The 16,811-nt window shown below is 40.7% G+C and overlaps 1 protein-coding gene across 2 annotated transcripts in view; it reads right to left on the bottom strand.

The window, feature by feature from the left end:
• The window catches only part of PDLIM3 (PDZ and LIM domain 3), a 41,330-nt gene that overhangs the window by 12,468 nt on the left and 12,051 nt on the right, over nucleotides 1–16,811 (bottom strand). Inside the window, exons 2-4 of one of the 2 annotated variants that reach the window (XM_084856619.1) lie at nucleotides 14,205–14,356; nucleotides 11,093–11,177; nucleotides 3,821–3,888 (exon numbers count right to left, since the gene is read on the bottom strand). In XM_084856619.1, the coding sequence (XP_084712745.1) occupies nucleotides 3,821–3,888; nucleotides 11,093–11,177; nucleotides 14,205–14,356 (305 nt within the window). Of the gene's footprint in view, nucleotides 1–3,820; nucleotides 3,889–4,577; nucleotides 4,766–11,092; nucleotides 11,178–14,204; nucleotides 14,357–16,811 lie in introns of both variants that reach the window. The other variant, XM_084856617.1, reaches the window with a different exon arrangement.

Here is a 16,811-nt window from a genome sequence, read left to right on the forward strand (position 1 = left end):
AAAAACCATTTATAAGTTAAACTTATCTTGCCAGCCCTATGTACAAAATAACATCATTAATAATTATTAATAATACCGACATACTTCCACCCTAGATCATACATACCATGGTGCCTATGTATGTCTGTGATGCTTTCATACCATTACAGCAATACCAGTGTAATCTATTTTCCAGCAATGCGCTGCAGTAATGGTAACTACAACTCATTCTAAGCGCCAGTGTGCTAATACAGCAAGTCTGAAGATCAGGCTGTTAATTATTTAGATTTTGATGCCACAGAAAATCTACAAACACATGTGTCAGATACACATTCTTGCATTTGTTTCAGATTGATGAAGGAGGCATGCTTTTGCAATTTTAAAATTAAAGAATCTCCAATTTTCAATATTCAATGGTCCAAAACAAAAACTACATAGACGGGAATGCAATATAAGCTGATCCCATTTTTTTTTCTTGGCTGAGAATTGCTGTGTGACACAATCTTATCATGAGAGGAAAAGTTGCATTTAGAAGGCCTTTAGAAAGTGAAAGTACCATATTAAATGTTACTGCTAAAAATTTATTTTCAGTGTCATCAATTGTATTTCTCCTACCTAATACTTAAGGGCAGGGAGTATTTAATTTAGATTTATTATTCAAATGTATATACCTCTTTCCACAGAGGTATCAATGTGGTGAATAGATAATTTGAGATCATAATTTAGATAATTTACCTAAATGATCTAAAGTCAACCTCTGAAGCTGCTAATAACTATACAAGGGTGGTGGTTGGAGAACATAGGTACAGCATCTCTACCTATATTTCCCTTCTGCCCAGCAAATACCTCTGGTGGGAATGATTTCCTCAAGAATTAGTTCCCGATTTCCTCAAGAATTCTTTCCCTTTCTAGGAGACAGTCATCCAATAAAGGTGATATAATTTGTCATAATTCACTGTGCATTGTAAGAATCCTTGGGCAATACTCTAGAGCATCTTATGCTAGAAGTTAGATGACAGTATGGCAGTGTTTTTTCGGCCTAGTCAATAGAAAGAAAGTGTTCCCTATCCCCAAGAAATGATTATTATGTGGCATGTTCAGCTTCCTAAACACATTAATTTATTTTACCTACCAGAGAGTTTAGAAAGGGAGCCTAAAAGCAGCTCTGAATATTGCAGGAAGTGATACAGGATAGGTGCGGGACAAATTGGGAACTTGTACATTTCCCCACATGTTGAGATGGCTATCATGTCCTCAGATCATACATTTCACAGTAGTGGAGGTGTGAAAGTTCCTCTCTTGGATGTTAAACTGGAAATACAATGAGTGAATGCACAGTTCACTTGCACATCTTCTGTCACCATTTACTTACAATGTGTGAAGCTGCTTTAACCCTGTGAGCTTATTTGGCAGAAAAGTAAATGCAGTAGAAATAATGAGTCTTAATTCTGGATAAAGGTGCTCTGGGTTGGGAGTGCAAATACTACAATTACTGTGCAATCCTCCTATGCATGTTTACATAGTCCCTCTATAAACAAGTCCCTCTGATTTCAGTGGGGCTTACTTCTGAATAGCTAAGAATAGGTTTGCGATCTAAGACTGCAATCCTGTGCACACTTATTAAAGAGTAAGTTCACTGATTTCAATGGGGCTTTCTCCCAGTTCCAGGTAAGTGTGCGTAACTGCAGTTTTAAGCTGCAATCCTCTATCCACTTACCTTATAGTAAGCCCCAGTGAACTCAATGGGGGTTACATCTGAGTAGACATGCATAGGATTGCACTGTTAACATCCAAAATTTAGTGAACACTAACAATGCCAGTTTTGAGGAACAGCTGAAACCAAATTTCCATCTCACCACTTTTGGTGAATGTTGACAGACACCTGTAGGTGATTGTCAGCATCTAACGGTACATCTCCGTTTTCAGACTTTCACAAAATTCATCTTGTTATTGTCACAATATGTCAACACTCACTAAATTTCAGGTAATTACTGTCACAAATATGAAATAGAGCTAAATATTGCCTACAGCTTAATGACAGCGTTTTCTGCCTCATGGATCGTTTTTCAAAATTTCCTCATCAAAATGTAGACCTGACTTCCCTCAAGGATGTCATGTGGAATTTATGTAGGACCATGTTGTCATACTGTTTAAGAAAAACACATTCCTTACCATCAAAGGCAAGACAAAGAATTCCAGAAGAGCCTCACATGCCCCAAAGCAAGTGTGCAGTTTGACAGTTGCCAGATCACTCAGCCAAATATCCATACAAGGGGACAGCCATACAGTCACATGCCCGTTGCTCAGAAAGAAAATCTCGACCCATGTTCAGCAGCCACGAGCAAGACTTGTCAGTAATGATGGTGTTAACTTGAAAAGCTGAAGTGCATGTTTTAAAAGCCAATTTATAAGCGACAGGGCACTCTCCCCCTTGTGCCATGGAGAGAGAAAAAGAGAGGGGGTGGGGGGAGGTAGGTAGGGGGAGGTAGGGAGTGCAGTTAGAAAAATTGTTAGACATCTACCAGCAGATTTTGTATTTCGCTACGTAAACTCAAACATTTTGCTCAGCATGGAATTGTTATTCTCAGCCCTTGTTCTTGAAACACTTTTTTCATAGAGAACTGTGAAATTTGACCAAAAGAGAAATAAGAGCATAGGTGCTTGATTTGTTATACATTATAAACTATCGCTTACTTTGGGGATGTAAACATCAGCAACCTCTTTCTTAATTTCCTGTGGTATACATTTTAGCTCTCAAGTCACATCTTCCATAAAATCCTACAGTTTGTTAAGGAATCCATGGCCATATGGGGAACCCGAGAGCCATATTTGACCCATGGGCCTGAGGTTCTGCACCCTTGTTCTAGCCCATGAGACCTACTGGGCAACTGGACATTTGGGCTTTTCATTCTACCTTCTAGCCTAACAGCCAGACATTATAGTACCATTATAGAGGCTGTGCATGTGGTCTTATATCTGCTGCTGGTTCTTGGCCAGGACAGCACCTGTGACACGGTATGCATGCACATTATTCTTTTTTAAAAAAATTACAGTCCTTTAAATGTGTAAAAGTTATGTTAGATTTCAGTTTTCTCCTGGCATGGAATGCACCAAGATATTGGCTGGCAAACCACCCCGCTATAGTCTGCCATGAAAACGCCAGCGAAAGCGGTGTCCTTCTAGGGGTCAGTAATGACTCAGTGCCTGCACAGGAGGAAACTTTCCTTTCAGACAACATGATAAACCACACTCAAAGGTTGAGTGGGATTGTTGCTGAATTGTGGGTTGGTGTTGGAACATGGGTTATCGTGTTGTCTGAACCCAGCCACACTAACAACCATGGTTTGTTAACCACGAACAACCCAAAGTTCACAACCCAACATCAAACCATGGGTTCTCTTCATGGTTGTTCATGGTTAATAAACCATAGTTTGTCAGCGTGGTTAACCCACGGTTCAACAACCACCCACGGTTCAGTGACAATCCACATTCAACCCCTGAGTGTGGGTTATCATGTTGTACCCAGCCATTATATGATGCAAGATCCGTCAAAACTAATTGGATTTAGGGAATATTACTGCTTTGCAGATGGTTGTGACCTTAAGCAATATTTCCACTAATTATGTTCCATTTCACTGTAATTCTCCATGATATAAGAATCAGATCTTGCTGTTTGGGAATGGCATTCTGATTTCAGGTTTATATACGTATGCTTTGAAGCAAGCATTTTATTCATTAGAAGGCTTTACAACATACTGAAGTGACAATGTTACGGTTTTCAGTTGAATTGTGAGTAACCATTGAACACACCATGCATCCAGTTACAGACATAATTTATAACCTGCTTGGGCCTGAGACTACGAAAGGTTTGGGCCGAATATTATGCTTGTGTTCAAAGTAGCCCATGTCCTGGAAAAAAAGGAAAGGGTTACAAAAACAATGTTCAACAAGTCACTGTATATTTGTTTCCAGAGAAGATTAGTTAACACACATGTAGCAAATTATTGAGTTGTAAGTCGTATAGTAGTGGTATTAACACATTTGCTGTTATTGTGAGAAAGAGAGTAGTAGGTACAGTCAAGCCAAAACCAAGCACTTTAAGGCTGCAAGCTTAAGCCCACACACTAGGGAGTAAGTCCCACTGAACATAGTGGGACTTACATTTGAGTAAAACATGCGTGGGATCAGGCCGCACATCACTATCTCCCACTGATATCAATAGGACTTGCAACTTGATCCTCTCCATGTTTGCTCAGAAGTAAGCCAAATAAATCCTAATGGGGCTCACTCCTGTGTGTGTATGCTTGTGTGCGCGCATGCGTGCGCACACAGAGATTTATAGGCTTTAGTGCTTAGCTTTGGCTGGATTGTGCTCAACATTAAGAAAAGGATTTTGTGTGGCCAACTCTCTAGAAGACAAATATCTAATATTGGTCTTGCCTACATGAACATTCATTTTAAGGTAAATCTTTTCAAGAGCATTTTTTAAATTTCGGACATGAGGAAAGAAAAGAAGAACATCAAGAGCTGGACTCAAGGGTATGAAACCAGATATACAGATATTGCAATGAAAGAGCATCTTACAACATAGTACTTACTTTTCAGATGAGCTAGGAATTAAGCCTCGCAGCTGTCCATGAAGAGCATCATGTATATTGCCAGATGAATACAGCCCAATTGGAGAGTTATAGGCAGAACTCACTACCTGCCTTTTGTCATCAAGGTTTGCTGCTGCAACAAAAGGCTGGGCCCTTCTGTTGTGAGCTGTACCAATAGGCTTGAATTCCTGTGCATAATAGGCAGACAAAATACACAAAGCTACAATGCACATTGAAGCCAATAACAAGCAAAACTGAAATGTAGCTATTAATAAATTGCATCTTGCTGCTGCAAAATGACAACAAAAGCTTTCATTTAGTAAACCGCTAAGCAAGCGTCCTATGATTCATCCCTGAAAATTTTAACAGTTAAATGCAGCAGAAAGGAAGACACAAATATTATCATTAATTATTCTAGAAAGAACCATAAGACTTTGGCTGTAATGGAGGTTACAGAGGAGGCATGGCCAAAATCAACAATCTCCATGCCTCTTCCTCTTTTCTCCACTAACACCTAGTAGTCCAAAAATAAGAAATGTTACAATTGCACTGTAAGTTCTGCTAGTGGCAGCCAACGAAGTGAAGCAGGATGCAGGAGAGGCAAAAATCTGAGTGCAGTGACATATCACACACTTGAATTACTAGAAGTTATGTTGAGAGGGGGAAGAAGAGGTGTGGGGCTGCCATTGTTTCAACAATGGCACACCCTCCATAACATCTGGTTTCAGTCTTTGTCTCAGATTAAATCAAGTAAGGCTGCAGTCTAATGCATAACTACTTGGGTTCTGCACCCTTAAAATCAATAGGATGTACTTCTGAATAAACATGTTCAGGATTAAATTGGAAAAATGCTTTTTTTGAAATAACCCCCCCTCCCCATAGCCATAGTAAATATAAACTGGTAGTTTTCCTATATCCATATTTATGCAGAAAAAATATCACGGCCATAAATTTGGTCATCCTAAAGCAAGATAGACATGGATGCATAAGATGTCTGTTGGATGAATTTTAAGAAGTAGTTTTCAAAACAAAACAAAAAACTCAAAAAATCTAAAACGAAAAAGACTCAGCAACTCAGTGGTATTTTCCTGGCAATGTAGTGTTGTGTTCTAAAAAGAATGCAGTATAATTTAGTGTTTCCAATCTCACTGAAGCCAAGGATAAAAATACCACAGAAATTAGCGTGGCATGGAGGACTGACACAAAAAGACATGTAGTGCACCTTAATCTACAACATTAAGTGCAATCCTATACATGTCTACTCAGAAGTAAGTCCCATTGCGTTCAATGGGACTTACTCCCATGTAAATGGATATAGGACTGCAGCCTTAGTTAAACTGTGCTATTAACTTGCTCGAGTCATTTGGACTGTTGGATTGCTTTAATAACCTAGTGCTTAAATTGTGCAGGCACCTCTCTTGTTCATTTGTCCACTTATTTCAGCAGTGTTTGTTCTGTAGATACAAGCAAGTACAGCAAAAGCATAACATGCCATATTGGGCACATAATTCAGTATCTTGAGAATTAAAGCTATAATTGCATTTCTTTCTTTCTCCCTCCTCTCCCAGTCTTTAAGGTTGAGAAAATATGCTTGAATAAAATCTCAAATGCCATACTGGGGTTGAGGAAGATTTCCCAGTTATTTGGGATGGGTCTTTAATGCTCAGCATAACTTCCAGCTCCTCCTCATGACTGGCAAAAGCAGAATTATACAACATGAGAATTTTAATGCAAACTCGATCACTTTGCACAATTTCAGTATTCATCTTTTCTTGTTACAGAATTTGGGATACCTGTCTTTGTACATTTAAAATGATATGTGTATATGTATGCATGTACTGTGTGTGTGTATGTGTGCATATATATATATATATATGGGACACACAGCAAATACTATATTCTGGAGGATAGAGGTTAATCTATAGCAGAGATGGGGAATCTGTAGTCCTCCACATGTTGCTGGACATCCATCAGCCCCTACCAGAATAGCCAATGGTGAGTCCAACAACATGTGAGGAATGGGGGATCTCCATCTTTGATCTGCAGTATATGGATTTGGGTTATTGTAAGAAGCCTGTTAATTAGTAATATTCAATTAATTCCTATTCCTAGCATCCTGTGTATGCATTCACATAAACCCTTGTAGTACTGTCCTCCTAGGAACACTGTACTTCAGAATGCAGGTGGGAGGTTGCATATTTGAATGCTCCCTCAAATGAAAAGGTCTCTGCATGTGGAAAGCTGGTATGCCAGGAAAAAAAGATGCTACCCCAGTCTTCTCTCTAGGATGCTCAGTTTTCTATGCTCGGAAAGGATGTTTCTTTTCTTTTCCTTTCCACAAGAGAGCATTCAAACCTGATCCCACCACCGACCTAGGAGAGCCGTACCACAGCCTTCCGCCCCCAGCCTGAATGTGAAGGTCAGCTCTTAGCAGCAGCATTTAGGAGAAGGTAGTCACATTGCATTCAACTGAATTAAACTGTTTGGAAACTCAGCTTTCTATTATTAACCATCACCATAATAATATTACCAAATAAGATAACTGAAAAATACACAAAGCTTTACATCAATGTACTTGGGACTTGCTTCCAGCTAAATGTGTTTGGGATGCTCATGTCAAAGAATGCAAGTTTATCCCATATAGATAGAAACCACTTTAAATGTAAATGAACTGTGAAAAAAATCTATCAACTAGTTTTTAATTGGATTAACAGATGAATTTCTGAAATAGTATATGATGTAACAGCATCACTGTTATAATGTCTTATTATAAAAATGCATCTATGTTGCTACAATACACGTTTGAGTTCATGTTCATTTCTTGGAATATCATGAAATGCAGAAAATGTAAATAGCAAAGCAAATAGCAGCATATATAGTCCAGCTCTTGTGTTTGTTGTATGTAATAAAGCTCTGAAATTTGGCTGATTTGTCTGACAATTCACTAAGAATCCAAGACCAATTTTAAATAGTAATCACAGCATATAATTAATGAAGCCTGTCATAACTGTTAGGGGCAAAATCACACCAGTAGCTATATTTCCCCAATATGGTGAACTTTTTTTTGCATTTTGCAAACATCAGAACAGTCTTTTCAAACAACTCATCAGCAGGCCTATTTATAGGGAATCAAGATGGTCTTTAAACGTTAAAATGTCTGTTTTGAAAAGAGCTCTCAATAATGAACTCAGATTTTAAAAGGCAAATAGCCAGTATTATATTTTTGATTTTGACTTTTGGGGGGGTATATTATTTTATTGTTTAGATTTCAAACAATCTACAGTTCAGCAGCATTCTCATTATGTGAATCTTAGTTTTCCAAATGTTATTACTATTCAGATTCACTATATGGTGCCCGAGTAGATAGATATCGCCATTTACTCCAGATTAATAAACATGGAATAACTACCACCTCTGAGTGTGTAATCACAATCATTATCATTGAGTGTCACACACTAATCATAAGCATGCACTGAAGGAATGAGACAAATCTATCCTTTAATTGCTTTTTTTTTAGCCCTCTACAAAAGCCAGCTAAGTAGATCTGTGTACGTAACTGGACTTCCTTCCACCTGTGTGTCAGTTACTGGATTGGAAAGTGCTCCAGCCAGAAGTGATACATCTGAGCGAGGATACGGACTATTTTCACAATGCATTTCTTTGAATGGAGTGTGTATCCCCATCCACTTTAATTGCATATTAGCACCTTTTGGAGGTTGTTCAAGAGTCCCCCCGACTTTCAGAAGGAGCTATCCAGGGGCACAGGGCTGCAGTGAGAAGAGGTGGGGAGTTCGAGAATCTCCAGTAGGTACATACATTTCTCATATGTGGCTCTGGGATCTCACCCATAGAGTTCTGATTATCCAAGCCTTTTGGATAAGAGACTAAGTTGTCCTGTGTGCTTAATAAACCATGCTGTGAAAGATGCCGTTAATTTTGTTACAGGTCATTTATGCTATAGTCCTCTGTTAAAATTACAAATTAGAAGTCCGACCCAGATCTAATCATATTTAGAGTTAGACCACTGAAATCAACAGGACTTAAATTTCAATGGGTCTACTCTGATTAACCCTGGATCCAACCCTAGATAATTTTAAAGGTTAGGCATATGCCCCCTTATTTCTGAAGAAAATACAGCCAGGAAACACAGAGTAACTTGAAGCAGATGTAAATTTTAAAAAAGAGGAGGAAGAAGAAAAACATCAGGGTATTTCCATCTGTAAACAAATACGTGTGAGATCAAAAACAGAATTCTTGTAACCAAAGCAGTGTGCAAGAGCCCTTTTGGGAATAATTTTTAGTTACAGCTACATTATGTACAACCAATGTTCAACATGTCGTTGTTAAGCAATATTGCTTGGTTGTATGCTTAACAAAATGTGTTGTATTATAACATTCTAGTATTAATCCATCATGGGATACACTGCTTCAAGTAGGAAAGGGCATTTCTTAAGACAGGGGTGGGGAACCTCAGGCCCAGGGGCCAAATTTGGCCCTCCTGGGTTCACAATCCAGCCATGTCCCCTTCCCCTGGCTCTGCCCTCTTTCCCCCAACCACCTCTCATTGGTTGTTTCCCAGCTCTTGTGCAATTTCCTCCTATTCTAAAAGGTTGGAATGCCTCCTCTAAGGCTTAGTTAATGGCAGTAAAAGCTTTAAGCTACAATAACTGATATTCAACGGGGTGCTTACGCCTCCACTGATTCTCTTTTGGCCCACTGATTCCATTACACAAGCATCCCACACTGCTTGCACAATGGTGCTTTGGTGCTTCCAGGGGCAACCCCAAACCAGCAGAAACACTTGTTTCTGGAAGGAGGCAGGTTGGTGGAGCTCCTGTAAGGGAGCTCCACCAACCCGCCTCCTTCCAGATAGGAGCATTTCTGCTTGTTTTGGGGCTTTCCCGCTAACTTTCCTTTGTGTAAATGGTGGGTCCTCCTTATGGAGTCGAATTGGCAGGACCCACCACTTGTGGAAGGAAATAGGTGGGGTGAAAGGGAAGCAGCAGGGACATAAGCACCCCGTTGGATACTGCCCGGTGTGCTGGTATTTATTTAGTATTTTGGCCTCAACTCCTTTTCTTTTGGCCCTTCTCCCTTTGCCTTCAGCCCCACCCACCACTGAAATGCAGCCCCCAAGAGGTTCTCCAAAATGAATTCAGCCGTTGGGCTGAAAGAAATCCCCCACCGCTCTCTTAAGGAGTACACTACCCCCCCACACTGTGTTTTTATTACCTCGCCGGTTTTTATTATGTATTTTATGGTTGCCACCTTGGGAGGCCTCTGCCCTGAAAGGCAGCCAAGAAATATTTTAAATAAACCAGGCTCCAATCCTATGACACTTACAATGGAATAGGTCCCATTGAAATAAGTGGGACTTAATTCTGATTGCACTGTACAACTGCTACAGAAAAGAGGTCCCACTACATATACAAAATAGGTACATGGGTCTCCTAACCCAGATGTGCAACGCTATGCCTGACATATTCTCCATTAGAAGTAAATTTAGAACCCAAGACTCTGGATCTAGAGAGAACTCAACTGCCCATACAGAGCCTGTTGAATGGGGTGTCCACTACATTTATGATTCTTGGTGTGACTAGTGACTAGATTCAAGTTCTGCTCACTTAAAAAAACAAAAATGGATACATGGGCTGAACAGGCTCTGATGATCTCTTAAAGGACAGGGGGCCAACACTGACTGCTCAGCATCAATTCCCTTTATCAGGGTTAAGCATTCCATCAGTACTCAAGATAACCATGGTTAATGCTCTGTACCATTTCCACTCAATCAGGATTTGAAATAAGATCTTGAAGCTGGTTTTTAAAAAACAAAAACAAAAAAACTAATTAAGAGGGAAGCAGTTTAGTATTAATCATGGTTAACATTACTGCCAAATGTAACACTTACCCATGCATCCCCCTGGCCCCCCCCCCCCCGTGTGTGCATGTGTGTTATTTGCGTCAGAGAGGTGAGGAGCTGGGAGAAATCTTTCATTATCCTGAAGTCTACTCCCAAATTCTTAACTGTTGCTAAGATTGTTACATCACCGGTGTAACAACCACACTGGCCCTAAGTGAATATGGTTGATGAAACAGTAAAGGGTCTCTGCCAGACCAATGAGGAAAAGTCTCTTTCAGAATTTTGTGATTTAAAAATGACAACTGGATGAGTTGGTAGGCTTGTTTGGGTTACGTGTGATACCATGAGGTATCCTCATGGATGAATCTATCCAGGGCTCACTATGACCTTGCCCTAGAAGCTGTTTTCAGTATCAGGGCTCCTCTATGGAACATGCAAAGGACTGATAGAACTGAATGCCTGAGGATCACATTCACAGTAGATGTAAAAATTACATCATTTCCAAAGGTCCTTAATCCAAAAGGTTTGGGGATTACTGCTTTGCGTCACTTCTGATGTTTTATTTTTGTGTTAAATAGGCAATTAGTAATAGAAGTTGGTAAGTAAGTATCTAAGAAATATAATGGGGTTGCTGCTAGTTTAAAATGGTTGCTACCTGTGGTTCAGCTTCCAAGTTTACTTTGAATGGATGTGGCCTGCCATCTTCTGATATTTGCGGAGACCACAATTTTGTTTCTGCCCTGTAGGTGAAAAATGAATAATTCATGCAATGTAATTATGCAAGCCTGAAATCCAAAATATTTTCCTCCATTTTAGCACAGCATGAAAAAATTATTTTGAAGATATTACAGACTTAGACTGCAATCCTATACCCACTTACCTGGGAGTAAGTCCCATTGAGCTCACTGGGACCTAATTCAGAGTAGACATGCATAGGATGGCGCTGTTAATTTGCATATTAAATCTTACATAAGGAGTGGGTAGTACCAAAGTAATAAATAAAATCCTACTAAAAAAAATTGACAGGGGGAGAGGGGTCCTTCAGTTTCTGTCTGGTAGGAAAAGACACACTTGTAAACTGACTCATGGCAAAACAGGAAGAATTGTGAAATACTTACATGACAATAAAGGTGTTTTCAACAAAAGAGAACATGGTAGGAAACATTGACCTGGTTCACACATAACAACCCAGAGTATGGGTTGAATATTGGTTGTTGATGAATCATGAGTAGTTATTAAATCATGGGCTGTTGTTACATGCAAACCCTGTACTATGGTTTAACTATGGTTTGTTAACCATGAACAACCCAGAGTTCACAACCCAACAACAAACCATGGTCTGTTCATGGTAAACAACCTATAATTAAACCATACTGCAGAGTTCTCACGTAATGACAACCCACAATTTAAAGACAACCCATGTCCAACCACACACTCTGGGTTGTTGTTATGTGTGAACCAGGCCTTAATCTAAAAAAATGGCTGTGCTTTGTTCATGAATGTGTAGAATAGAATAACTCAAGCAAATAAGGGCAATGACCTGCATCTAGACAAGAATACGTTGATTCTATTGTACATTACAATTAAGAGGAAGGCAGACTGTTGGACTATTGGTTAACAGGTGAGGACAGCTTTGATGTACTGCAAACTGAGATAGCATTTAGAATCTGTTAAGACAAAACCAAATGTTGCTTTGGCATTTATGAGAAGAGTTGCCCACAAATTTTAATGGATAATAGTATGTTGACATTTGAACCAGCAACCTTTGGGCTGGTGACCACTTTCCTTGTACTGTGCTTCACACTCATTGTACACATGCACCCTTGCTGAATGCCTCGTGCTCTTATCCATCTATTATCTTCAGCGTCCATGTTCTCGCTCTTCTCATTCTCTTCTCAGGGTTCCTGCTGACCTTCACTAATTATAAGCATTTCTGGTTCAATTTCCAGCCTGTTTTCTTGAGCAGCAGGTTAATCAGTGCCCATGGCTCTTGATTGGCAGTCCTACACTTTCTCCCTGCTGTTACCTTGTTTGCTTCTCCCTCTATTTTTTTTTTCACTCACATTTCTTGCCCTCAGATCACCCACTGAGTAACTGGACTGGTAGGTAGCCTGATCTTGTCACCATTTCCTGCCCTCCCCTCAAGAACAAGCTTAGTATTATTCTGTTTTGAACATATAAAGAGCAGTATTGGGACTGTTCAGAAATAAGCAGACTAAGGTAGAGGTGGGTAGATGGGAACAGGCCAAGACATTTTGCTGCCTGAAGCAGACAAAATGCTCCCCCCACCCCATTCCCATGCACAGAAGTCCAACTGGGTTGGCAGTTTGCTTATTTATTTAGAACTTTTATACTTCACCTTTCCTCCAGAGAGCTCAAGGCTTCAGTAGTTGAATCTTACTTCAACACTGGCAAGAGCATCTTCCACCATACCTGAGGCTAGCAGGCTACTTTAGGGAGCACAAGGCAGACAATTTATGGCACACACACAGCTTGGTCCTCCAGCACCTTACTACCGTGCCCTGTCCTCATAGCACATCTGTTGCCTGAGGAGGTCACCTCACTTCACCTAATGGTAGGGTTGGCCCTGTGGATAGATCTTATCAATTTGGGAGACAATCTAACACCTGCTATGCTCTCTTTGCCAATGGTATACTGGAAAGAACAACCAAGCAGGCCTATTGTGCAGGCATGGATTATTCAAGGTAGTGTAGTTTAGGCTGCTTCTTCGTTTTCCCAAAGCTCAAGTGGATCATTGGGTATTTCCCTGTGGGAATCGTGCGCATTTGGTCTAAGGATTGAGAAAAGATGTATGGGCGTGGGGGGGGATGTTCTAGGATGCTGTCAAAGGCTCCTTGGAGGCCTCTCTCAGTCTAATCCAGTAGCCAAGTCCAGACACAGACAAAGGGATTCCTTTCAAAGCTTTATTCTTCTTTTACAACTTAACAACTCTACAGGTAGCAACTAGATCTGAGCAGCAGAGTACCTATGCCCTAAGTTGAAACAGTTGGTCCCCGTTTGAAAAGGAATTACTGGCAGACCCCTGAACTTAAGGACTAGGGAGAGTCCCTCCCCTTTTCCCTTGGATCCTCGGGGCGCAGCCGTTGTTTGCACGCCAACCGGGCACTGCGCTTCCTTTCCGCGCCCTCCATCTGGCGCTGCTCTCTGCGTCTGCGTCGCGCATCCACCAAGTCTGCTATCTCTGCTCGGTCACTCCCTGGACTGCTTTCTAATCTAGGAATGCTGGTGGGAGGAATCGCCGTCAGCTGTGGGCCCTGGGAAAGAGGAGCATGCTCCTCTCCCAGGAGCAACTGCTTTTCCTCAGAATCAGAACTACTCTGGGATTCTATGGGCTCGGTGTCCACCCTGACAGATGTTGCATATCTCTATAAAACAGATGGGGATTTTTAAAAAGTAGTTCTAACATTGTTTTCACATAAATGTAACTTCCACAAGTACTTACTTTCACCTCCACCTAGCCTGGTGTATTTTAAAAACAGCTCAAGAAACTAGCTAAGATTGATCGTACCAGAAAACAACAGGTCTTGGAATGGGCTTGCCAATCATGATACGTTGTCACAAATCATGCCACTATGCTGGATGTACTTCATAATGTCCATCTAACTCTAGGATGTGAGGCCCAATAAATCTATATTGGTTCCATGGCTACTATATGCAACCCCTGGATAAATTTAAATTTAAACCTTAATGTTATACAGGAAACATTGAATCTGTTATTGTACTTGAAAGATATTGTGAAATCATACCTTTCAATCTTCAGACAGAGCTGGTGTGATGCTGCTTTAATTCTCTCCTGTGCATCATTGTGAGTCATGTTCTCTGTGCCATAGCCATCAATAGCTATAATGACGTCACCAGGACACAAATTGGCTTGTGAAGCTTTGCTTCCTGGCGTAATCTGGAAGACATACAGAATGCTGCTTTTAAACTAGTTGTTGACCTGCTATTTGCTGACCTGTCCGTTTCCATTTAAGGAACCACATTAGTAACGAATGGCTATGTTCCATTAACTAGGTCTTTACTAAGCCAATTTGATGTAAAACGCATTATGGGAAAGTAAATTCCAATGATTTCATTAGATCTCCGACATATGTAATCTCAATCTAGGAATTAGGGTGCACGCTACTCACTCATCTCTTCAGACTAGTTCCGACCACTGTGTTCAAAATGGTTTCTGCTATCTTAAACTTATCCAGCCCAGTGGAGAGTTGGATGTACATCCTGCAGCACACAGATAGCTCTAGTATGGTGCATGAAGGATCCATATTCAACTCAAGGAGGCAGCCAATCCAAATGCACAAAGCAATATGTATGTGGATAAGCAGCCCCCACTGAAGAGGAGGCTCTTGGAGCTCACTCTGTGAGAAGGGCCTGGTTGTAGGGTGGAAAGAGGGGACCATCATCTACAGCCCCCAGCCACTGCTGATCTCCTGTATCTGGGAGACTTCCTGGGCACTGGGGGGGAAAAGAGTCTTGCAGTCACCACATGCTTCCGGTCATTGAAAGACTCCACGGCCAAAATCCTGTGAGACTCAGGATTTCTGGATCTCATGAGATGGAGAGGGAGAAGAGGCTATAGTGATGCCTGTATAAGACCTTGCTACATTGGCTCTGGATCAGCTGGCAAAGTAGACCCTGGGGGCCATGTGGGGATCACCAAGCAGATTTTGGGCAACTGCTGGAAATGGGAACCACACTGAGCCCAAATCTAAGCTGAGACATAGTACTTCACTATGGCAGAAGGCTCAGGCTTGAGCTAACTGCCCAGGGAGACAAAAGCAGCAGGCACAGCCAGACTAGCACCATAGGTGAACAAGAATGGTAGAAATGAAGGCCTTATTGGATCCTACCCAGTGTGTTTCTTGATTCAATAATGCCTGTAAATCTGAATTACAAGTTGTGGCCTAGTTGTAATTCAAGACTGGTGTCTATCTCTTCCTTGCCAATTGCGACGGGAAAGCCTGAGTAAGCTAGGGAATTCCATGGATACATCAGAGCTCCCATGCCCCAGACAGATTCTTGGATCCAGGAATTAAATTATGTTGATTTCTGTGGGACTTAGTTCAGTATGTAAACTGGCTTAAATTCAGGTTCTAGCTTTTGCTGATCTGTGAATCATATTGACAGGCATGAAAGCATTTATTTCTAAATCTCCTTTGTGCTTCCTAACAGTTTAGCAAAATCTATTCCAGATATCACTCTGTTCTGCACTTTGCATTCCTATGAATGGAAAACAAACAAACAATCCTAGTGATATCTGCAAAACTGTGAAGAGAGAGAAAAAGGCCCCTAATTTTGCCCATGATCCTGCAAAAAGCCCATAGAAGCATTAGCCTAACATCGATGGGGTTGAAGGCATTTGTTCCTCATTTATTCTTTTTGTGTTTGTGTCTCATAATATGATTTACACTAACATCCTAAATGCTTGCAGCAGCATATTCACCTGCAGTGCTACCATCGTATCTGGCATACCGCCATGATTAGTGACCTTGTATGTTGGCAAAACACTTGCACAATAGATACTCATGCGCAGCACACGGGAATCAGAGTTTACAGATAGAATGCAGACTGTATATTTAGAAGGACCCAAGTTTAACCCTACCTGGCATCAGTAATAAAATTATGGTGGGGGGCTGTTAATGAAATCCACAAGGCCCATCCCCTGACTCTCCACAGTTTTAGCCAAATTGTGTCCCTGCTCTTGTAGCCTTGTAAAAGCTAGAACATAAGAATAGCCCTGCTGGATTATACCAAAGGCTTCCTCTAATCCTGGAGGTAGCATATAGACATCAGGATTAGTAGCCATTGAAAGCTTCATCCTCCATGAATTTGTCTAATCCCTTTTAAAAGCTGTTTTAGTTGGTAGCTATCACCACATTTCATGGTAGTGAATTCCATAGTTCCTTTTGTCTGTCCTGACAAACATTCAGCTTCATTGGATGACCCTGGGTCCTAGTGTTATAAGAGAAAGAGAAAAAACTCAAGTGTCCACTTTCTCCACACCATGCATCATTTTGCAAACTCCTATCATGTCCCCCCACTTACTTACCCTTCCCCCAACTATAAAACTACAAGCATTGTAACCTTTCCTTGTAGGAGAGTTGCTCGAGACCTCTGATAATTTTGATTGCACTTTTCTGTACCTTTCCAGCTCTACAATATCCTTTTTGAGGTGTGGCAGCCAGAATCATATGCAGTATTCCAATGTGGTCACATCATAGTTTGTAGAAAGGCATTACAATAGTGACTGTTGTATTTTTTTGTCCTTTCTTAATGATATCTACCATAGAATTTTTCCTTTTCCACAGCACATAATGCTAACCCATGGTTTATTTAAACCATGCTTTATTGTT

Source organism: Heloderma suspectum, chromosome 5, assembly GCF_057233095.1.
Source record: "Heloderma suspectum isolate Gila_16-S chromosome 5, 16-S_ref, whole genome shotgun sequence".
NCBI classification, from domain to species: domain Eukaryota; kingdom Metazoa; phylum Chordata; class Lepidosauria; order Squamata; family Helodermatidae; genus Heloderma; species Heloderma suspectum.